Source organism: Salvelinus alpinus, chromosome 22 (genome assembly GCF_045679555.1).
Source record: "Salvelinus alpinus chromosome 22, SLU_Salpinus.1, whole genome shotgun sequence".
Classification (NCBI taxonomy): Eukaryota; Metazoa; Chordata; class Actinopteri; order Salmoniformes; family Salmonidae; genus Salvelinus; species Salvelinus alpinus.
The window spans coordinates 44,757,851-44,782,564 of record NC_092107.1 but is presented as its reverse complement, the minus strand read 5'-3'; the positions used below and the strand labels follow the sequence as shown (position 1 = coordinate 44,782,564).

The following is a 24,714-nucleotide window of genomic DNA, read 5'->3' as shown; positions in this document are numbered from 1 at the left end:
GTTTTTCCTTAGTTAACAGAGAAAGATATTGACCCGGAAGTGGAGTGACGTCGTGTGTTTATATTTGAGAGTTGAGCAAGACTTGAAAAGTACCGTGAGTTTGTTGATATCCTGTTTGAAAACAGATTGACCAGTCTTCAATTTGATCGATTATTAATGCCCATGGTGTCCAGACATCCTTTCACTACCTTAATGCCCATGGTGTCCAGACATCCCTTCACCCCCTTAATGCCCATGGTGTCCAGACATCCCTTCATTACCTTAATGCCTACGGTGGTCAGACATCCCTTCACTACCTTAATGCCTATGGTGGTCAGACATCCCTTCACTACCTTAATGCCTATGGTGGTCAGACATCCCTTCACTGCCTTAATGCCCATGGTGTCCAGACATCCCTTCACTACCTTAATGCCTACGGTGGTCAGACATCCCTTCACTACCTTAATGCCTATGGTGGTCAGACATCCCTTCACTACCTTAATGCCTATGGTGGTCAGACATCCCTTCACTACCTTAATGCCTATGGTGGTCAGACATCCCTTCACTGCCTTAATGCCCATGGTGTCCAGACATCCCTTCACTACCTTAATGCCTACGGTGGTCAGACATCCCTTCACTACCTTAATGCCTATGGTGGTCAGACATCCCTTCACTACCTTAATGCCTATGGTGGTCAGACATCCCTTCACTACCTTAATGCCTATGGTGGTCAGACATCCCTTCACTGCCTTAATGCCCATGGTGTCCAGACATCCCTTCACTACCTTAATGCCTACGGTGGTCAGACATCCCTTCACTACCTTAATGCCTATGGTGGTCAGACATCCCTTCACTGCCTTAAACCTCTCTGAACCACCCATCCCGGATCCGGGATCATTGTCATCAGAAACGCTGACTAGCCTAGCCTAGCCTAGCGCCACAGGTATATAATATAATATAATATCATGAAATCACAAGTCCAATACAGCAAATGAAAGATAAACATCTTGTGAATCCAGCCAACATGTCCGATTTTTTTAATGTTTTACAGCGAAAACACAACATATATTTATGTTAGCTCACCACCATATCCCAAAAAACACAGCCATTTTTTCACAGCAAATATAGCTTTCACAAAACCCACAAATAGAGATAAAATTAATCACTAACCTTTGAACAACTTCATCAGATGACATCATATGACATCATGTTATACAATACATTTATGTTTTGTTCGATAATGTGCATATTTATAGCCAGAAATCGTGGTTTTACATTGGCGCCATGTTCAGAAATGGCTCCAAAATAGCGAGAGTATTTACAGATAGCCACGTGAAATACAGAAATACTCATCATAAAACTTTGATAAAGATACATGTTTAACATATAATTAAAGATACAGTGGTTCTTAATGCAACCGCTGTGCTAGATTTAAAAAATAACTTTAGTAAAAAGCACAGCATGCAATAATCTGAGAAGGCGCTCAGCCATTCTCCGCCATGTTGGAGTCAACAGAAATACGAAATTACATCATAAATATTCCCTTACCTTTGATGATCTTTCATCAGAATGCAGTGCCAGGAATCCTAGTTCCACAATAAATCGTTGTTTTGTTTTATAATGTCCATTACTTCTGTCGAATTAGCAACTTTGGCTAGCATGTGTAGTTGGAAATTTACGTGTCCATGGAAATTTACGCTATTGAACGAAAACTTCAAAAGGTGATATTACAAATCGAATAAACTGGTCAAACTCAGTTGAGAATCAATCTTCAGGATTGTTTTTCCCATATATATCCAATAACATCCCAAACAGAGCATTTCTTCATGTCTATATGACTCATTGCAGACAAGGACATGACATTCCCAGTGTGCGTGGCCAAGAACTGGCAATATGCTTGACCAGTCACTCCAAAGGCTCTCATCCGGTCCCACATCAGGCTAGACGCTTCATTCCACGTTCTACTGCCTGTTGACATCTAGTGGAAGGCGTATGAAGTGCATACAGATCCATAAATATAAGACATTTGAATAGGCGATGCCTTTCACAGCGACCCATTTCAGAATTTTCACTTCCTGTTTGGAAGTTTGCCTGCCATATGAGTTCTGTTTTACTCACAGATATAATTCAAACAGTTTTAGAAACTGCAGAGTGTTTTCTATCCAATAGTAATAATAATATGCATATCATATGATCTAGGACAGAGTACGAGGCCGTTCAATTTGGGCACCAATTCATCCAAAAGTGAAAATGTCGCCCCCTAGTTCTAAGAAGTTGCCTATGGCTTCCAAAACTAGGGGAATAGGCCACACTTGACCGTTGCACTGGAATCATTCCCACAGTGAATGGCTAAGCCTTCTACACTATTAAACCACACATTATTGTAGAGACTTTGATATTACCGGCTGCAATTGATATGGTGAAAACAATGTGTGGGGAGGCAGAAGATCAGAAACTCACATCAATACCTTTGTCAGATAACACTGTGAAACTAAGAACTGATGCTATAGCTAATCAAGAGGAAACTGACTGAACGACTCAAACTCCCCACCTTATGCTCTCCAACTGGACGTTAGCTCTGAGGGCTGAGATGCATTGACATTCGTTCGCTACATGTCGGAGGATGCTGTTCACTAGGACATGTTGTTCTGTCTCATAATTTCCAAGCATGAAACGGCAATGGGGATGTTCATTGTTCATGTTCAGTCTACTGCTTGACTATATTGACGAAAACAGATTCCATTGGATCAAATGGTGGGCTTTTGCACAGATGGGGCTCCATTATTCACGGGACGGTGGGCAGGCCTCTACACTCTAGTTATGACTATGTCTCCCTTTGCCATATGGATGCATTGTATGATACACCCACTGAGCTATAATGGATACACCGAGAGCAACTGGCGGCAAAATACCTGATCTCAGAACTCAGAGGCATGCAACAGGTAACTTTGATTGTAAACTACATCATGCACGCCTGTTCGCAAAACTATGTGGAGATACGAGATCAGAGCATGACAGTGTTCTATTTCACACAAGGGCTTGGTGGTTATCGAGGGGGAATGTTGGAAATATTTTTTGAATTGAGAGAGGAACTGTTGTCATTCGCAATTGATGTAAAAAAAAAAGACAACACATTCACATTTTACTATGGAGGAGTTTTGGTTCCTGGCTGAAAGGGAATACTGTGTTTTCTCCTTCTGAGCATTATAACTCTTGGTAAGCTAATATCTTATGTTTCACCTAGGAATGGCTGAACGATGACTTGAATAACATACAGCTGGCAGGTTATACTCTGTATTGGCAGGATAAAACAGCAGCCTCTGGTAAGACAAGGGTGAAGGTTTATGCATATTTGTAAACAACAGCTGGTGCACAATATCTGAGGAAGTCTCAAGGCTTTGCTCACCTGAGGTAGAGTATCTCATGATAAGCTGTATACCACACTATCTACCTAGAGAGTGTTTATGTATATCTATTTACCACCACAAACAGATGCACTAAGACCGCACTCAATGAGCTGTATATGACCATAACCTAACAGGAAAACGCTCATCCAGAGGTGGCACTCCTACTGGCCGGGGACTTTAATGCAGGGAAACTTGAATCTGCTTTACCTAATTTCTACCAGCATGTTATATGTGCAACCAGAGGGAAAAAACTCTAAACCACCTTTACTCCACACACAGAGATGCGTACAAAGCTCTCCCTCGCCCTCCATTTGGCAAATCTGATCATATATACAGTGGGGAGAACAAGTATTTGATACACTGCCGATTTTGCAGGTTTTCCTACTTACAAAGCATGTAGAGGTCTGTCATTTTTATCATAGGTACACTTCAACTGTGAGAGACGGAATCTAAAAAAAAAATCCAGAAAATCACATTGTATGATTTTTAAATAATTAATTTGCATTTTATTGCATGACATAAGTATTTGATCACCTACCAACCAGTAAGAATTCCGGCTCTCACAGACCTGTTAGTTTTTCTTTAAGAAGCCCTCCTGTTCTCCACTCATTACCTGTATTAACTGCACCTGTTTGAACTCGTTACCTGTATAAAAGACACCTGTCCACACACTCAATCAAACAGATTCCAACCTCTCCACAATGGCCAAGACCAGAGAGCTGTGTAAGGACATCAGGGATAAAATTGTAGACCTGCACAAGGCTGGGATGGGCTACAGGACAATAGGCAAGCAGCTTGGTGAGAAGAAAAACAACTGTTGGCGCAATTATTAGAAAATGGAAGAAGTTCAAGATGACGGTCAATCACCCTCGGTCTGGGGCTCCATGCAAGATTTCACCTCGTGGGGCATCAATGATCATGAGGAAGGTGAGGGATCAGCCCAGAACTACACGGCAGGACCTGGTCAATGACCTGAAGAGAGCTGGGACCACAGTCTCAAAGAAAACCATTAGTAACACACTACGCCGTCATGGATTAAAATCCTGCAGCGCACGCAAGGTCCCCCTGCTTAAGCCAGTGCATGTCCAGGCCCGTCTGAAGTTTGCCAATGACCATCTGGATGATCCAGAGGAGGAATGGGAGAAGGTCATGTGGTCTGATGAGACAAAAATAGAGCTTTTTGGTCTAACTCCACTCGCCGTGTTTGGAGGAAGAAGAAGTATGAGTACAACCCCAAGAACACCATCCCAACCGTGAAGCATGGAGGTGGAAACATCATTCTTTGGGGATGCTTTTCTGCAAAGGGGACAGGACGACTGCACCGTATTGAGGGGAGGATGGATGGGGCCATGTATCGCGAGATCTTGGCCAACAACCTCCTTTCCTCAGTAAGAGCATTGAAGATGGGTCGTGGCTGGGTCTTCCAGCATGACAACGACACGAAGCACACAGCCATGGCAACTAAGGAGTGGCTCCGTAAGAAGCATCTCAAGGTCCTGGAGTGGCCTAGCCAGTCTCCAGACCTGAACCCAATATAAAATCTTTGGAGGGAGCTGAAAGTCCGTATTGCCCAGCGACAGCCCCGAAACCTGAAGGATCTGGAGAAGATCTGTAGGGAGGAGTGGGCCAAAATCCCTGCTGCAGTGTGTGCAAACCTAGTCAAGAACTACAGGAAACGTATGATCTCTGTAATTGCAAACAAAGGTTTCTGTACCAAATATTAAGTTCTGCTTTTCTGATGTATCAAATACTTATGTCATGCAATAAAATGCAAATTAATTACTTAAAAATCATACAATGTGATTTTCTGGATTTTTGTTTTAGATTCCGTCTCTCACAGTTGAAGTGTACCTATGATAAAAATTACAGACCTCTACATGCTTTGTAAGTAGGAAAACCTGCAAAATCGGCAGTGTATCAAATACTTGTTCTCCCCACTGTATATCCTCCTGATTCCTGCTTACAAGCAAAAATTAAGGCAGGAAGGACCCGTGACAAGGCCACTAAAAAAGTGGTCAGATGAAGCAGATGCTATGCTACAGGACTGTTTTTCTAGCACAGACTGGAATATGTTTGGGGATTCCTCCGATGGCATTGAGGACTACACCACATCAGTCACTGGCTTCATCAATAAGTGAATCGACGACGTTGTCCCCACAGTGACTGTACGTACATATCCTAACCAGAAGCCATGGATTACAGGCAACATCTGCACTTGAGCTAAAGGGTAGAGGTGCCGCTTTCAAGGAGTGGGACTCTAACCTGGAAGCTTATAAAAAATCCAGCTATGGCCTCCGACGAACCATCCAACAGGCAAAGATCGAATCGTACTACACCGGCTCCGACGCTCATCAGATGTGGCAGGACTTGCCAACTATTGCAGACTACAAAGGGAAGCAAAGCCGAGAGCTGCCCAGTGACACGAGCCTACCAGACGAGCTAAACTACTTCTATGCTCGCTTCGAGGCAAGTAATACTGAAACATGCATGAGAGCATCAGCTGTTCCGGACGACTGTGTGATCACGCTCTCCGCAGACGATGTGAGTAAGACCTTTAAACAGGTCAACATTCACAAGGCAGCAGGGCCAGACAAATTACCAGGACGTGTACTCAGAGCATGCGGTGACCAACTGGCAAGTGTCTACACTGACATTTTCAGCCTCTCCCTGTCTGAGTCTGTAATACCAACATGTTTCAAGCAGAACACTATAGTCCCTGTGCCCAAGAACACTAAGGTAACCTGCCTAAATTACAACCGACACGTAGCACTCACGTCTGTAGCCATGAAGTGCTTTGAAAGGCTGGTCATGGCTCACATCAACACCATCATCCCAGAAACCCTAGACCGACTCCAATTTGCGCACCACATCAACAGATCCACAGATGATGCAATTTATATTGCACTCCACACTGCCCTTTCCCACCTGGACAAAAGGAACACCTATGTGAGAATGCTATTAATTGACAACAGCTCAGCATTCAACACCACAGTTCCCTCAAAGCGTATCACTAAGCTAAGGACTCTGAGACTTAACACCTCCCTCTGCAACTGGATCCTGGACTTCCAGGTGGGCCTCCCCAGGTGGTAAGGGTATTTAACAACACATCCGCCATGCTGATCCTCAATACTGGGGCCCCTCAGGAGTGTGTGCTCAGTCCCCTCCTGCACTCCCTGTTCACTCATGACTGCGCGGCCAGTCATGACTCCAACACCATCATTAAGTTTGCCAATGACACAACAGTGGTAGGTCTGATCACCGACAACGACAAGACAGCCTATAGGGAGGAGGTCAGAGACCTGGCAGTGTGGTGCCAGGACAGCAACCTCTCCCTCAATGTGATCAAGACAAAGGAGATGATTGTGGACTACAGGAAAAAGAGGACTGAGCACTTCCCCATTCTCATCGACGGGGCTGTAGTGGAGCAGGTTGAGAGCTTCAAGTTCCTTGGTGTCCACATCACCAACAAACTAACATGGTCCAAACACACCAAGACAGTCATGAAGAGGACCCGACAAAACCTATTCCCCCTCAGGAGACTGAAAAGATTTGGCATGGGTCCTCAGATCAAAAGGTTCTACAGCTGCACCATTGAGAGCATCCTGATGGGTTGCATCACTGCCTGGTATGGCAACTGCTCGGCCTCCGACCGCAAGGCACTACAGAGGGTAGTGCGTACGGCCCAGTACATATGGGGCCAAGCTTCCTGCTATCCAGGACCTCTATACCAGGCGATGTCAGAGGAAGACCCTAAAAATTGTCGAAGACTCCAGCCACCCTAGTCATAGGTCCAAGAGGCTTCTAAACAGCTTCTACCCCAAAGCCATAAGACTCCTGAACATCTAATCAAAGGGCTACCCAGACTATTTGCATTGCCCCGCCCCTCTTTTACACTGCTGCTACTCTCTGTTATTATCTATGCATAGTCACTTTAATAACTCTACCTACAGGTACATATTACCTCAATTACCTTGACTAACCGTTGCCCCCGCACACTGACTCTGTACTGGTATCTCCTGTAATATAGCCTTGATATTGTTATTTTTCTGCTGCTCTTTAATTATTTGTTATATTTATTTATTTATTTATTAAAACTGCTTTGATGGTTAAGGGCTTATAAATACACATTTCTGTTGTATTCGGCGCATTTGACAAAGAACATTTGATTCGATTTGATTTTAGTGCTCTTGTCTGCATTAAAAACAACTAACGATCCATGTTGGATCTGATCGGAAAGATGAGGTGCACACTGTCGAACACGCCTCCTGACTTTGGGAAGCTCTGTCACGACATGCATCAAGCTCACCCGTCTCATTAGTGGTGGTGAGATAAGAGACTCATTTGTAATTGACTCTCTTAAAGCCCAACATTAAAAGTATACAATGGTGAGTTGAGAATACAATCAGAAATACTGTTAGAATGTTATACAATTAACTGCCATAGCCCCAATTATAAAAGTACATTGGCTGTCAATTACACAATGTTTTTTCACATGGGATCATGGGCCAAAACATTTTTGGAACCACTGGCCCATGGTGTCCAGACATCCCTTCACCACCTTAGTGCCCATGGTGTCCAGACATCCCTTCACTACCTTAATGCCCATGGTGTCCAGACATCCCTTCACCCCCATAATGCCCATGGTGTCCAGACATCCCTTCACCCCCTTAGTGCCCATGGTGTCCAGACATCCCTTCACTACCTTAATGCCCATGGTGTCCAGACATCTCTTCACCCCCTTAATGCCCATGGTGTCCAGACATCCCTTCACCCCCTTAGTGCCCATGGTGTCCAGACATCCCTTCACCCCCTTAGTGCCCATGGTGTCCAGACATCCCTTCACCCCCTTAATGCCCATGGTGTCCAGACATCCCTTCACCCCCTTAGTGCCCATGGTGGTCAGACATCCCTTCACCCCCTTAGTGCCCATGGTGTCCAGACATCCCTTCACCCCCTTAGTGCCCATGGTGTCCAGACATCCCTTCACTACCTTAATGCCCATGGTGTCCAGACATCCCTTCACCCCCTTAGTGCCCATGGTGTCCAGACATCCCTTCACCCCCTTAGTGCCCATGGTGTCCAGACATCCCTTCACCCCCTTAGTGCCCATGGTGTCCAGTCATCCCTTCACCCCCTTAATGCCCATGGTGTCCAGACATCCCTTCACCCCCTTAGTGCCCATGGTGTCCAGACATCCCTTCACCCCCTTAATGCCCATGGTGTCCAGACATCCCTTCACCCCCTTAGTGCCCATGGTGTTCAGACATCCCTTCACCCCCTTAGTGCCCATGGTGTTCAGACATCCCTTCACCCCCTTAATGCCCATGGTGGTCAGACATCCCTTCACCCCCTTAGTGCCCATGGTGTCCAGACATCCCTTCACCCCCTTAATGCCCATGGTGTCCAGACATCCCTTCACCCCCTTAGTGCCCATGGTGTCCAGACATCCCTTCACCCCCTTAATGCCCATGGTGTCCAGACATCCCTTCACCCCCTTAATGCCCATGGTGTCCAGACATCCCTTCACCCCCTTAGTGCCCATGGTGTCCAGACATCCCTTCACCCCCTTAGTGCCCATGGTGTCCAGACATCCCTTCACTACCTTAATGCCCATGGTGTCCAGACATCCCTTCACCCCCTTAGTGCCCATGGTGTCCAGACATCCCTTCACCCCCTTAGTGCCCATGGTGTCCAGACATCCCTTCACCCCCTTAGTGCCCATGGTGTCCAGACATCCCTTCACCCCCTTAATGCCCATGGTGTCCAGACATCCCTTCACCCCCTTAGTGCCCATGGTGTCCAGACATCCTTTCACCCCCTTAATGCCCATGGTGTCCAGACATCCCTTCACCCCCTTAGTGCCCATGGTGTTCAGACATCCCTTCACCCCCTTAGTGCCCATGGTGTTCAGACATCCCTTCACTACCTTAATGCCCATGGTGTCCAGACATCCCTTCACCCCCTTAGTGCCCATGGTGTCCAGACATCCCTTCACCACCTTAATGCCCATGGTGTCCAGACATCCCTTCACCCCCTTAATGCCCATGGTGTCCAGACATCCCTTCACCCCCTTAGTGCCCATGGTGTCCAGACATCCCTTCACTGCCTTAATGCCCATGGTGGTCAGACATCCCTTCACTGCCTTAATGCCCATGGTGGTCAGACATCCCTTTACTGCCTTAATGCCCATGGTGTTCAGACATCCCTTCACCCCCTTAGTGCCCATGGTGTTCAGACATCCCTTCACTGCCTTAATGCCCATGGTGTTCAGACATCCCTTCACCCCCTTAGTGCCCATGGTGTTCAGACATCCCTTCACTGCCTTAATGCCCATGGTGTTCAGACATCCCTTCACTGCCTTAATGCCCATGGTGTTCAGACATCCCTTCACTACCTTAATGCCCATGGTGTTCAGGAGTGATTTTGAGCTGTAACGGCTGTGGTTAGCTCTGAACGTGCTCTGAATCTAATTCACAGAGACCATGGCAACTGGGACCCTGAGCGATATTAAAATGTCTTTGTGATTTTGGAAGTGATAAAAAAGCGATGTAACGTTTTCATCTGGGCCGAGTGATGGATGGGAGCACCGGGGGTTTCCAGGGGTGTCACATTTCCATCTTTCTGAGAGCTGTCAAATGGAGCTGTCATACACAGAGCCTTGCTGAAATAGTATAGTACGACGTTCTTCTGCTACATGTTCATCCCATCTATCATGGAGAGAGCAGACCAATCACAGGGGCATAGAGGAGCATCAACAAACTGATGATGAACAGCCACACACACATATACTAATCATAGAAATCATGATGGTTAGTTGGGCTGGTAACCTGATCTGAATATATCATGTAGTCAATGACATCGTTCTCAGTTGGAGGTCATTTGGGCAGAGAGAGACTCAGAGATACAAGGTCACTCTGGATTATGGCACAATAAATTATTTAGAGGTGTTTTAGTGTGTGGATGGACACAAAACACAGTCACATACTGTATATTAAGTGTCAGTTTATATAGCCAGGATAGGTCTGTGTACAACGTGGGAACTGACCCCCTGACTTTCCACATTCCTCTTCCGCTAGTCCTTTACTATTTTCTGGTTGTAAATGGATCCACTTGTCTGGCTGGAATTGGATTTTGGAGTCGTCAAATGAACTTTCTCTTCCTAGTCATGTCACAACAATCAACTCTCTGCTCTCCTTGTCCTGTATATCACAAATGTATTATGTATGAGTTCACATGCTGTAAATATTATCGGCAGAATGCAAAAATGTAGTATTTTAACCCTCTCCACTCTCTTCCTCCAAGTCCCATCCCAACCATAACGTGGAGGAAGATGAACGGTAACATCCCTAAGAAGGCTCGTCTGAGGAAGTCCCAGGCTGTTCTGGAGATCCCCAATGTCCAGCTGGAGGACACTGGGACCTACGAGTGTAAAGCAGAGAACCCCAGAGGAGGAACAGCCTTTAAGGGACACCTCCAGGTCTACAGTAAGTTAAGGAGGGGTGGACTGGAGCTACATGTTGTTGTTGTCTAATTGTTTGTTTGTTCCTCTGTGACTGTGGTGTTCATCTGTGACTGTGGTGTTAATCTGTGACTGTGGTGTTAATATGTGACTGTGGTGTTAATATGTGACTGTGGTGTTAATATGTGACTGTGGTTTTAATATGTGACTGTTGTATTCGTCTGTGACTGTTGTTTTAATATGTGACTGTGGTGTTAATATGTGACTGTTGTATTCGTCTGTGACTGTTGTTTTAATATGTGACTGTGGTTTTAATATGTGCCTGTGGTTTTAATCTATGACTGTGGTGTTACTATGTGACTGTTGTATTCGTCTGTGACTGTTGTTTTAATATGTGACTGTGGTGTTAATATGTGACTGTGGCGTTCATCTTTGACTGTGGCGTTCATCTGTGACTGTGGTGTTAATCTGTGACTGTGGTGTTAATATGTGACTGTGGTGTTACTATGTGACTGTTGTATTCGTCTGTGACTGTTGTTTTAATATGTGACTGTGGTTTTAATCTGTGACTGTAATTTTAATATGTGACTGTGTTGTTAATATGTGACTGTGGTGTTAATATGTGACTGTTGTATTCGTCTGTGACTGTTGTTTTAATATGTGACTGTGATTTTAATATGTGACTGTGGTTTTAATCTATGACTGTGGTGTTAATATGTGACTGTGGTGTTAATATGTGACTGTGGTGTTAATCTGTGACTGTGGTGTTAATATATGATTGGGGTGTTAATATGTGACTGTGGTTTAATCTGTGACTGTGGTTTTAATCTGTGACTGTAGTTTTAATATGTGACTGTGGTGTTAATATGTGACTGTGGTGTTAATATGTGACTGTTGTATTCGTCTGTGACTGTTGTTTTAATATGTGACTGTGGTTTTAATATGTGACTGTGGTTTTAATCTATGACTGTGGTGTTAATATGTGACTGTGGCGTTCATCTGTGACTGTGGCGTTCATCTGTGACTGTGGTGCTAATCTGTGACTGTGGTGCTAATATGTGACTGTGGGGTTAATCTGTGACTGTGGTGTTAATATGTGACTGTGGTGTTAATATGTGACTGTGGTTTTAATATGTGACTGTGGCGTTAATCTGTGACTGTTGTATTCGTCTGTGACTGTGGTGTAAATATGTGACTGTGGTGTTAATCTGTTACTGTGGGGTTAATATTTGACTGTGGTATTAAACTGTGACTGTGATGTTAATATGTGACGGTTGTGTTAATATGTGACTGTGGTGTAAATATGTGACTGTGGTGTTAATCTGTGACTGTGGTGTTAATATGTGACTGTGGTGTCAATATGTGGCTGTGGTGTTAGGCTGTGACTGTGGTGTTAGTCTGTGACTGTTGTGTTAGTCTGTGACTGTTGTGACTGTGGTGTCAATATGTGACTTTGGTGTTAGTCTGTGACTGTGGTGTTAGTCTGTGACTGTTGTGTCAGTCTGTGACTGTGGTTTTAATATGTGACTATGGTGTCAGTAGGTGACTGTGGTGTCAGTATGGGACTGTTGTGTTAATCTGTGACTGTGGTGTCAATTTGTGACTGTGGTATCAAATCTGTGACTGTGGTCACTTCTTCGGGATCAGTGTCCCTTCCACGGGATGGTTGAGCTAATGTAGGCTAATGCGATTAGCATGAGGTTGTAAGTAACAAGAACATTTCCCAGGACATAGACATATCTGATATTGGCAGAAAGCTTAAATTCTTGTAAATCTAACTGCACTGTCCAATTTACAGTAGCTATTGCAGAGAAATAATACCATGCTATTGTTTGAGGAGAGTGCACAGTTTTGAACATGAAAAGATATCAGTCCTGATATCTGCTGTAAACTATCTATGAGCTCAGTCCTGATATCTGCTGTAAACTATCTATGAGCTCAGTCCTGATATCTGCTGTAAACTACAGTGGGGCAAAAAAGTATTTAGTCAGCCACCAATTGTGCAAGTTCTCCCACTTAAAAAGATGAGAGAGGCCTGTAATTTTCATCATAGGTACACTTCAACTATGACAGACAAAATGAGAAAAATTTTTCCAGAAAATCACATTGTAGGATTTTTTATGAATTTATTTGCAAATTATGGTGGAAAATAATCTCAATATTTGTTATATACCCTTTGTTGGCAATGACAGAGGTCAAACGTTTTCTGTAAGTCTTCACAAGGTTTTCACACACTGTTGCTGGTATTTTGGCCCATTCCTCCATGCAGATCTCCTCTAGAGCAGTGATGTTTTGGGGCTGTTGCTGGGCAACACAGACTTTCAACTCCCTCCAAAGATTTTCTATGGGGTTGAGATCTGGAGACTGGCTAGGCCACTCCAGGACCTTGAAATTTTCCCGGGCGGTGTGTTTGGGATCATTGTCATGCTGAAAGACCCAGCCAAGTTTCATCTTCAATGCCCTTGCTGATGGTAGGCTTTGTTACTTTGGTCCCAGCTCTCTGCAGGTCATTCACTAGGTCCCCCCGTGTGGTTCTGGGATTTTTGCTCACCGTTCTTGTGATAATTTTGACCCCACGGGGTGAGATCTTGCGTGGAGCCCCACATTGAGGGAGATTATCAGTGGTCTTGTATGTCTTCCATTTCCTAATAATTGCTCCCACAGTTGATTTCTTCAAACCAAGCTGCTTACCTATTGCAGATTCAGTCTTCCCAGCCTGGTGCAGGTCTACAATTTTGTTTCTGGTGTCCTTTGACAGCTCTTTGGTCTTGGACATAGTGGAGTTTGGAGTGTGACTGTTTGAGGTTGTGGACAGGTGTCTTTTATACTGATAACAAGTTCAAACAGGTGCCATTAATACAGGTAACGAGTGGAGGACAGAGGAGCCTCTTAAAGAAGAAGTTACAGGTCTGTGAGAGCCAGAAATCTTGCTTGTTTGTAGGTGACCAAATACTTATTTTCCACCATAATTTGCAAATAAATTCATAAAAAATCCTACAATGTGATTTTCAGGATTTTTTTGTGTGCTGTTACTGTGGTGTACTGTGGTGTTACTGTGGTGTCACTGTGGTGTTCCTGTGGTGTACTGTGGTGTTACTGTGGTGTTACTGTGTTACTGTGGTGTTACTGTGGTGTACTGTGCTGTTACTGTGGTGTTACTGTGGTGTACTGTGCTCTTACTGTGGTGTTACTGTGGTGTACTGTGCTGTTACTGTGGTGTTACTGTGGTGTACTGTGCTGTTACTGTGGTGTTCCTGTAATGTTACTGTGTTACTGTGGTGTTACTGTGGTGTACTGTGCTGTTACTGTGGTGTTACTGTGGTGTACTGTGCTCTTACTGTGGTGTTACTGTGGTGTACTGTGCTGTTACTGTGGTGTTACTGTGGTGTACTGTGCTGTTACTGTGGTGTTCCTGTGGTGTTACTGTGTTGTTACTGTGGGGCTACTGGCCCTGGTATTATTGTGGTGTTACTGACCCTGGTGTTACTGTTGTGTTACTGTGGTGTTACTAACCCTGGTGTTACTGTGTTGTTACGGTACTGTTACTGTGGTGTTACTTACCCAGGTGTTACTGTGGTGTTACTGTGTTGTTACTGTGGTGTTACTGTGTTGTTACTGTGGGGCTACTGGCCCCGGTATTACTGTGGTGTTACTGACCCTGGTGTTACTGTGGTGTTACTGTGGTGTTACTTACCCAGGTCTTACTGTGGTGTTACTGTGGTGTTACTGAACCTGGTGTTACTGTGGTCTTACTGTGGTGTTACTGTGGTGTTACTGACCCTGGTGTTACTGTGGTGTTACTGTGGTGTTACTATGGTGTTACTGTGGTGTTACTGTGGTGTTACTGTGGTGTTACTGAACCTGGTGTTACTATGGTGTTACTGTGGTGTTACTAACCCAGGTGTTACTGTGGTGTTACTGTGCTGTTACTGTGGTGTTACTTACCCAGGTCTTACTGTGGTGTTACTGTGGTGTTACTTACCCAGGTCTTACTGTGGTGTTACTGTGGTGTTACTGAACCTGGTGTTACTGTGGTCTTACTGTGGTGTTACTGTGGTGTTACTGAACCTGGTGTTACTATGGTGTTACTGTGGTGTTACTAACCCTGGTGTTACTGTGTTGTTACTGTACTGTTACTGTGGTGTTACTTACCCAGGTCTTACTGTGGTGTTACTGTGGTCTTACTGTGGTGTTACTGTGGTGTTACTGACCCTGGTGTTACTGTGGTGTTACTATGGTGTTACTGTGGTCTTACTGTGGTGTTACTGTGGTGTTACTGAACCTGGTGTTACTATGGTGTTACTGTGGTGTTACTAACCCAGGTGTTACTGTGGTGTTACTGTGCTGTTACTGTGGTGTTACTTACCCAGGTGTTACTGTGTTACTGTAGTGTTACTTACCCAGGTCTTACTGTGTTGTTAATGTGGTGTTACTGAACCTGGTGTTACTGTGGTGTTACTGAACCTGGTGTTACTGTGGTGTTACTGTGGTGTTACTAACCCTGGTGTTACTGTGCTGTTACTGTGGTGTTACTGTGGTGTTACTGTGGTGTTACTGTGGTGTTACTGTGCTGTTACTGTGGTGTTACTGTGGTGTTACTGAACCTGGTGTTACTGAACCTGGTGTCAACTTGCTGGTTTTCTCTCTCTGCACATTGTTTGTATATATCATTAAACAGCTGTCAGAGATGACAAATTATCCTGTTTGAACACAAAGAGACACACACAGTCACAATCTAACGCACGCACGCACGCACGCACGCACGCACACACACACACACACACACACACACACACACACACACACACACACACACACACAGTCTTGTACAGCTTGTACAGCTAACCTTGTGGGGACATACAATTCAGTCCCATTCAAAATCCTATTTTCCCTAACCCCTAACCCTAAACCTAACCCTAATCCTAACCCGTACTCTTACCCTAACCCTAACCTTAACCCTAACCCTAACCCTAACCCTAACCCAAAAACCTAAACTTTATCCTAACCCTAAACCTAACCCTAGCTCCTAACCCTAACCCTACAACTAACCCTAGCTCCTAACCTTAATATTTAACTTAATTCTAACCCTAACACTAATTCTAACCTTAACCCTAAACCCCCTAGAAATAGCATTTGACCTTGTGGGGACTAACAAAATGTCCCCAGTTGGTCAATTTTTACTTTGTTTACTATTCTTGTAGGGACTTCTGGTCCCCACAAGAATAGTTAAACACGTCCACACACACACACACACACACACACACACACACACACACACACACACACACACACACACACACACACACACACACACACACACACACACACCCACACACACACACACACACACACACACACACACACACACACACACACACACACACACACACACACACACACACACACACACACACACACACACCAGGACATGAGCTCTCCATTGAGCTACAGCCCCCTGGTATACCAGGCACTTCCTCCTCTAGTCTTGGCACCTTCAGGGTGATGCCTTTTCTCTGTGTGGTTTGATTGGACTATTATGGTCAGGAAAGTCTTGTCTCATAATGAAGGTTCACACAAAAGGCTGCCCTGTTTAAATGACATGCATCGTGAGCCTGCTACCAATGAGCCTCTCCCTGGCTCTGTGTGATGCAGGGAGAAGAGGGAGCCTCTCCCTGGCTCTGTGTGATGCAGGGAGAAGAGGGAGCTGCCAGAAAGTACAGGTGCCCAGGAAGTGTGTGTGTGTGTGTGTGTGCATGCGCGCTTGAGCGCGTATGCTTGTTTGTGTTTGGAGAAAGGGACACGCAGGTACCCAATCAGATAGTTGTATTATGGTTGTGGGCAGGGCAGGTACCCAATCAGATAGTTGTATTATGGTTGTGGGCAGGGCTGGTAACTCAAGGATGCCCAGTCTTTGTTTAGAAGTTACTGTATCCAGGGTTCTCTCAGTGACTGGACAGAAGATGCAGCTGGATGAATAACTACAAAACAAACTGGAAGAGAGGAGGTGTCTCTATCTCTGCTGACTAGTAGCATTAATTGATCAACTGTTTCTTTACCTTTATTTAACTAGGCAAGTCAGGTAATTAAGAACAAATTCTTATTTTCAATGACGGCCTAGGAACAGCGTGTTAATTGCCTTGTTCAGGGGAAGAACATCATATTTTTACCTTGTCAGCTCAGGCATTCAATCTTGCAACCTTTCGGTTCGAAGTCCAACGCTCTAACCACTAGGCTACCTGCCACCAGTTAACTGTATGTGTAAATTAGAGGCCTGTCTAATGGAGTTCATTCAGGTAACACCTAAAACCTGGTGGGGTTTTAGCCCCAACACTTCTATTTCACTCTCATAAAATTCACTGGACATAGATGTTTGACAAGGTTGATTTCAGTCTCATTTCGTTTTGATAGCAGGAATTGATCTGTCAACACCTTGGAGAAAATAACCATCATCAGGAAGGAAAGACTAACCTGGCAGCTTAGTGGGGCAGTCATCACAGGGTTAAACACTGGGCTAAATACTGCAGGGCCCGGACAACATAACAGTCATCACAGGGTTAAACACTGGGCTAAATACTGCAGGGCCAGGACAACATAACAGTCATCACAGGGTTAAACACTGGGCTAAATACTGCAGGGTCAGGACAACATAACAGTCATCACAGGGTTAAACACTGGGCTAAATACTGCAGGGTCAGGACAACATAACAGTCATCACAGGGTTAAACACTGGGCTAAATACTGCAGGGTCAGGACAACATAACAGTCATCACAGGGTTAAACACTGGGCTAAATACTGCAGGGTCCGGTGTGTGTGTGTGTGTGTGTGTGTGTGTGTGTGTGTGTGTGTGTGTGTGTGTGTGTGTGTGTGTGTGTGTGTGTGTGTGTGTGTGTGTGTGTGTGTTTGTGTGTGTTTGTGTGTGTTTTGTGTGTGTGTGTGTGTGTGTGTGTGTGTGTGTGTGTGTGTGTGTGTGTGTGTGTGTGACAGAGGGATTGACGAGGCAGTGTTCTCACGTGTCTGCATACGCGTGCATGCTGGTAAGGGTGTATGCATGCTGTAAATATACCTTCCTATTTCATCTGTTCTCTCCTCCCCAGCCTTCCCCCAGTGGATCAGCACGATAAACGACAGCCAGTTGGACAGTGGAGATCAGCTGCACTGGGAGTGCAAGGCCACAGGGAAGCCTAGACCCACCTACCGCTGGCTACGCAATGGAGAGCCGTTCACACCACAGGTACTCACACACATGGAACCCTAGACACACCTACAGTTGGCTCCGCAATGGAGAGTCGATCACACCACTGGTACTCACACCACAGGTTCTCACACACAGGGAACCACACACAAACACACTCACTGACGGGCAGGCACACACAGATACAGACAACCCTAACCTCCACAGGTACTCTCGATCAGAAACACACACAGACACACTCCCTTAACTCCATAGACACTCAGAAGTGAGAACACACACAGCACCCCTCCCTACCCCGAACACCACTATAAGATACACAGTAATCATTTCAGAAATATACCCAGTTCTAGAATACACAGCATCATTTCAGCAATATACCCAGTTCTAGAATACACAGCATGATTTCAGCAATATACCCAGTTCTAGAATACACAGCATCATTTCAGCAATATACCCAGTTCTAGAATACACAGCATCATTTCAGCAATATACCCAGTTCTAGAATACACAGCATCATTTCAGCAATATACCCAGTTCTAGAATACACAGCATCATTTCAGCAATATACCCAGTTCTAGAATACACAGCATCATTTCAGCAATATACCCAGTTCTAGAATAGACCTCATCATTTCAGCAATATACCCAGTTCTAGAATACACAGCATCATTTCAGCAATATACCCAGTTCTAGAATACACAGCATCATTTCAGCAATATACCCAGTTCTAGAATACACAGCAGAGACCTTTAAAATAAAAAATAGCATAGAGATCTGCTCCTTCACGTTGGATGGGTTCTGCTGTTGTACAGCACTCTTTAAGTCATACCACAGATTCTCAATTGGCTTGAGGTTTGGTCTTTGACTAGGCCATTCCAAGACATTTAAATGTGTCCCCTTAAACCACTCGAGTGTTGCTTTAGCAGTATGCTTAGGGTCATTGTCCTGCTGGAAGGTGAACCTCTGTCCCAGTCTCAAATCTCTGGAAGACTGAAACAGGTTTCCCTCAAGAATTTCACAGTATTTAGCTCCATCCATCATTCCTTCAATAATGACCAAAATCAAATCAAATCAAATTTTATTTGTCACATACACGTTGTTAGCAGATGTTAATGCGAGTGTAGCGAAATGCTTGTGCTTCTAGTTCCGACAATGCAGTTATAACCAACGAGTAATCTAACCTAACAATTCCACAACTACTACCTTATACATACATAAGTGTAAAGGGATAAAGAATATGTACATAAAGATATATTAATGAGTGATGGTACAGAACGGCATAGGCAAGATGCAGTAGATGGTATAGAGTACAGTATATACATATGAGATGAGTAATGTAGGGTATATAAACATAAAGTGGCATAGTTTAAAGTGGCTAGTGATACATGTATTACATAAAGATGGCAAGATGCAGTATATGATATAGAGTACAGTATATACATATACGTACATATGAGATGAGTAATGTAGGGTATGTAAACATTATATGTTTCCCAGTCCCTGCTGATGAAAAACATCCTCACAGCATGATGCTGCCACCACCGTGCTTCACTGTGGGGATGGTGTTCTCTGGGTGATGTGAGGTGTTGGGTTTGCGCCAGACATAGCATTTTCCTTTATGGCCAAAAAGCTAAATTATAGTCTCATCTGACCAGAGTACCTTCTTCCATATGTTTGGGCAGTCTCCCACATGCCTTTTGGCGAACACCAAACATGTTTGCTATTTTTTTTCTCGCCACTCTTCCGTAAAGCCCAGCTTTGTGGAGTGTACAGCTTAAAGTGGTCCTGTGGACAGATACTTCAATCTCCGCTGTGGAGCTTTGCAGCTCCTTCAGGGTTATCTTTGGTCTCTTTGTTGCCTCTCTGATTAATTTCCTCCTTGCCTGGTCTGTGAGTTTTGGTGGGCAGCCCTCTCTTGGCAGGTTTGTTGTGATGTCATATTCTTTCCATTTTTTAATAATGGATTTAATGGTGCTCCGTGGGATGTTCAAAGTTTCTGATATTTTTTAATAACCCAACCCTTACCTGTACTTCTCCAGAACTTTGTCCCTGACCTGTTTGGAGCGCTCCTTGGTCTTCGTGGTCCCTCTTGCTTAGTGGTGTTGCAGACTCTGGGGCCTTTCAGAGCAGGTGTATATATACTGAGATCATGTGACAGATCATCTGACACTTAGGTTGCACACAGGTGGACTTTATTTAACTAATTATGTGACATCTGAAGGTAATTGGTTGCACCAGATCTTATTCAGGGGCTTCATTGCAAAGTGGGTGAATACATATGCATGCACCACTTTTTAGTTTTAAATGTTAAAATTTTTTGAAAGAAGTTATTTTTTTCATTTAACTTCACCAATTTGGACTATTCTGTGTATGTCCATTACATGAAATTCAAATAAAAATATCTTTAAAGTACAGGTTGTAATGTAACACAATAGAAAAAATGCCAATTTAGGTGAATACTTTTGCAAGGCACTGTATTACTTTCCTTGTCCTATGACAGTCAAATGGCTTTTCAACCTCTGCCATATCATGGATTCAGTGCTATCTATCTAATAGAACTCAAAGGTTGCCTTTACTGGAAGCTTCTCTAATGTCAAACATAAAGTGTGGTGTACCGCAGGGCAGCTCTCTAGGCCCTCTACTCTTTTCTATTTTTACCAATGACCTGCCACTGGCATTAAACAAAGCATGTGTGTCCATGTATGCTGAAGATTCAACCATATATGCATCACAACCACAGCTAATGAAGTCACTGAAACCCTTATTAACAAAGAGTTGCAGTCCATTTTGGAATGGGTGGCCAGTAATAAACTGTTCCTGAACATCTCTAAAAGTAAGAGCAATGTATTTGGTACAATTCATTCCTTAACTGCTAGACCTCAGCTGAATATGGTAACAAATGGTGTGGCTGTTTGTCACGACTCCTACCGAAGGTGGCTCCCCTTCCTGTTCGGGTGGCGCTCGGCGGTCGTCGTCACCGGCCTACTAGCTGCCACTGACTTTTTTCCTCCCCCTCCTTATTTGTTTATTGGTTACACCTGTTTATGGTTAGGGTGATTAGTGGGGCTTTATTACCCAGCAGCCCTGCCTGCTGGGTGTGCGGGATTGTTTTGTGTTCAGTTTGTACATGCTTGTGTGTCACGGTTCGTGTACGTTGTCTATTCGGATTATTTTGTTCCCTTTGTGTGTTGGGGCATTTGGTTGGAGTGGCGTCGTGTTCACCTCTGGTGTGATTAAAAGTTACGCTACTCTGAACTCTCTGTCTCCTGCGTCTGACTCCTTCATCCACTACACCCCGGACATTACACTGTTGAACAAGTTGAGGAGACTAAATTACATATAGATTCCAATGGTTGTAAAGATTAGGAGAGGTCTGTCTGTAATAATGTGATGCTCTGCTTTATTGACACCCCACTACAAAAAGCAAGTTCTGCAGGCTCTAGTTTTGTCTAATCTGGATTATTGTCCAGTCTTGTGGTCCAGTGCTGCAAGGAAAGACCTAGTTAAGCTGCAGCTGGTCCAGAACAGAGCGGCTAGTCTTGCTCTTCATTGTAATCAGAGGGCTGATATAAATACTATGCAGCCAGTCTCTCTTGGCTAAGAGTTGAGGAGAGACTGACTACATCACTTCTTCTTTTTATAAGAAACATTCATGTGTTGAAAATCCCAATTTGATTGCATAGTCAATTTACACACAGCTCTGACACACACACTTACCGCACCAGACATGCCACCAGGAGTCTTTTCACAGTCCTCAAATCCAGAACAAGTTCAAGAAAGCGTACCTTATGTATTATATAGAGCCATTATTGCGTGGAACTTCGTTCGATCTCATATTTCTCAAATGAACAGCAAGCCTGGTTTCAAAAAGCAGATAAAGCAACACCTCACGGCACAACGCCTCTCCCATATTTGACCTAGTTAGTTTGTGTGTATGCATTGCTATGTGTACATTTTAATAAAATATCTGTAGTTCTGTCCTTGAGCTGTTCTTGTCTATTAATGTTAGTAGTGCCCTATAGAGGGAATGGGGTATGTTGTGTTTCAGATCAGGGTGGAGATGGTGAATGGGGTATGTTGTGTTTCAGAGCAGGGTGGAGATGGTGAATGGGGTATGTTGTGTGTCAGATCAGGGTGGAGATGGTGAATGGGGTATGTTGTGTTTCAGAGCAGGGTGGAGATGGTGAATGGGGTATGTTGTGTTTCAGAGCAGGGTGGAGATGGTGAATGGGGTATGTTGTGTTTCAGAGCAGGGTGGTGAATGGGGTATGTTGTGTTTCAGAGCAGGGTGGTGAATGGGGTATGTTGTGTTTCAGAGCAGGGTAGAGATGGTGAATGGGGTATGTTGTGTTTCAGAGCAGGGTGGAGATGGTGAATGGGGTATGTTGTGTGTCAAATCAGGGTGGAGATGGTGAATGGGGTATGTTGTGTTTCAGAGCAGGGTGGAGATGGTGAATGGGGTATGTTGTGTTTCAGAGCAGGGTGGAGATGGTGAATGGGGTATCTTGTGTTTCAGAGCAGGGTGGAGATGGTGAATGGGGTATGTTGTGTTTCAGAGCAGGGTGGAGATGGTGAATGGGGTATGTTGTGTTTCAGAGCAGGGTGGAGATGGTGAATGGGGTATGTTGTGTGTCAGATCAGGGTGGAGATGGTGAATGGGGTATGTTGTGTTTCAGAGCAGGGTGGAGATGGTGAATGGGGTATGTTGTGTTTCAGAGCAGGGTGGAGATGGTGAATGGGGTATGTTGTGTTTCAGAGCAGGGTGGAGGTGGTGAATGGGGTATGTTGTGTTTCAGAGCAGGGTGGAGATGGTGAATGGGGTATGTTGTGTTTCAGAGCAGGGTGGAGATGGTGAATGGGGTATGTTGTGTGTCAGATCAAGGTGGAGATGGTGAATGGGGTATGTTGTGTTTCAGAGCAGGGTGGAGATGGTGAATGGGGTATGTTGTGTTTCAGAGCAGGGTGGTGAATGGGGTATGCTGTGTTTCAGAGCAGGGTGGTGAATGGGGTATGTTGTGTTTCAGAGCAGGGTAGAGATGGTGAATGGGGTATGTTGTGTTTCAGAGCAGGGTGGAGATGGTGAATGGGGTATGTTGTGTGTCAGATCAGGGTGGAGATGGTGAATGGGGTATGTTGTGTTTCAGAGCAGGGTGGAGATGGTGAATGGGGTATGTTGTGTTTCAGAGCAGGGTGGAGATGGTGAATGGGGTATCTTGTGTTTCAGAGCAGGGTGGAGATGGTGAATGGGGTATGTTGTGTTTCAGAGCAGGGTGGAGATGGTGAATGGGGTATGTTGTGTTTCAGAGCAGGGTGGAGATGGTGAATGGGGTATGTTGTGTTTCAGAGCAGGGTGGTGAATGGGGTATGTTGTGTTTCAGAGCAGGGTGGTGAATGGGGTATGTTGTGTTTCAGAGCAGGGTAGAGATGGTGAATGGGGTATGTTGTGTTTCAGAGCAGGGTGGAGATGGTGAATGGGGTATGTTGTGTGTCAAATCAGGGTGGAGATGGTGAATGGGGTATGTTGTGTTTCAGAGCAGGGTGGAGATGGTGAATGGGGTATCTTGTGTTTCAGAGCAGGGTGGAGATGGTGAATGGAGTATGTTGTCTTTCAGAGCAGGGTGGAGATGGTGAATGGGGTATGTTGTGTTTCAGAGCAGGGTGGAGATGGTGAATGGGGCATGTTGTGTTTCAGAGCAGGGTGGAGATGGTGAATGGGGTATGTTGTGTTTCAGAGCAGGGTGGAGATGGTGAATGGGGTATGTTGTGTTTCAGAGCAGGGTGGAGATGGTGAATGGGGTATGTTGTGTTTCAGAGCAGGGTGGAGATGGTGAATGGAGTATGTTGTCTTTCAGAGCAGGGTGGAGATGGTGAATGGGGTATGTTGTGTTTCAGAGCAGGGTGGAGATGGTGAATGGGGTATGTTGTGTTTCAGAGCAGGGTGGAGATGGTGAATGGGGTATGTTGTGTTTCAGAGCAGGGTGGAGATGGTGAATGGGGTATCTTGTGTTTCAGAGCAGGGTGGAGGTGGTGAATGGGGTATGTTGTGTTTCAGAGCAGGGTGGAGATGGTGAATGGGGTATGTTGTGTTTCAGAGCAGGGTGGAGATGGTGAATGGGGTATGTTGTGTGTCAGATCAAGGTGGATATGGTGAATGGGGTATGTTGTGTTTCAGAGCAGGGTGGAGATGGTGAATGGGGTATGTTGTGTTTCAGAGCAGGGTGGTGAATGGGGTATGCTGTGTTTCAGAGCAGGGTGGTGAATGGGGTATGTTGTGTTTCAGAGCAGGGTAGAGATGGTGAATGGGCTATGTTGTGTTTCAGAGCAGGGTGGAGATGGTGAATGGGGTATGTTGTGTGTCAGATCAGGGTGGAGATGGTGAATGGGGTATGTTGTGTTTCAGAGCAGGGTGGAGATGGTGAATGGGGTATGTTGTGTTTCAGAGCAGGGTGGAGATGGTGAATGGGGTATCTTGTGTTTCAGAGCAGGTTGGAGATGGTGAATGGAGTATGTTGTCTTTCAGAGCAGGGTGGAGATGGTGAATGGGGTATGTTGTGTTTCAGAGCAGGTTGGAGATGGTGAATGGGGCATGTTGTGTTTCAGAGCAGGGTGGAGATGGTGAATGGGGTATGTTGTGTTTCAGAGCAGGGTGGAGATGGTGAATGGGGTATGTTGTGTTT

The 24,714-nt window shown here is 44.9% G+C and overlaps 1 protein-coding gene across 1 annotated transcript in view; it reads left to right on the top strand.

Annotated features, from left to right (window-relative positions):
* Positions 1-24,714, top strand: part of LOC139549548 (contactin-5-like) — a 785,449-nt gene that overhangs the window by 485,514 nt on the left and 275,221 nt on the right. The window contains exons 10-11 of the mRNA XM_071360158.1: positions 10,689-10,870; positions 17,941-18,077. Coding sequence (XP_071216259.1) covers positions 10,689-10,870; positions 17,941-18,077 — 319 coding nt within the window. The remainder of the gene's footprint in view (positions 1-10,688; positions 10,871-17,940; positions 18,078-24,714) is intronic.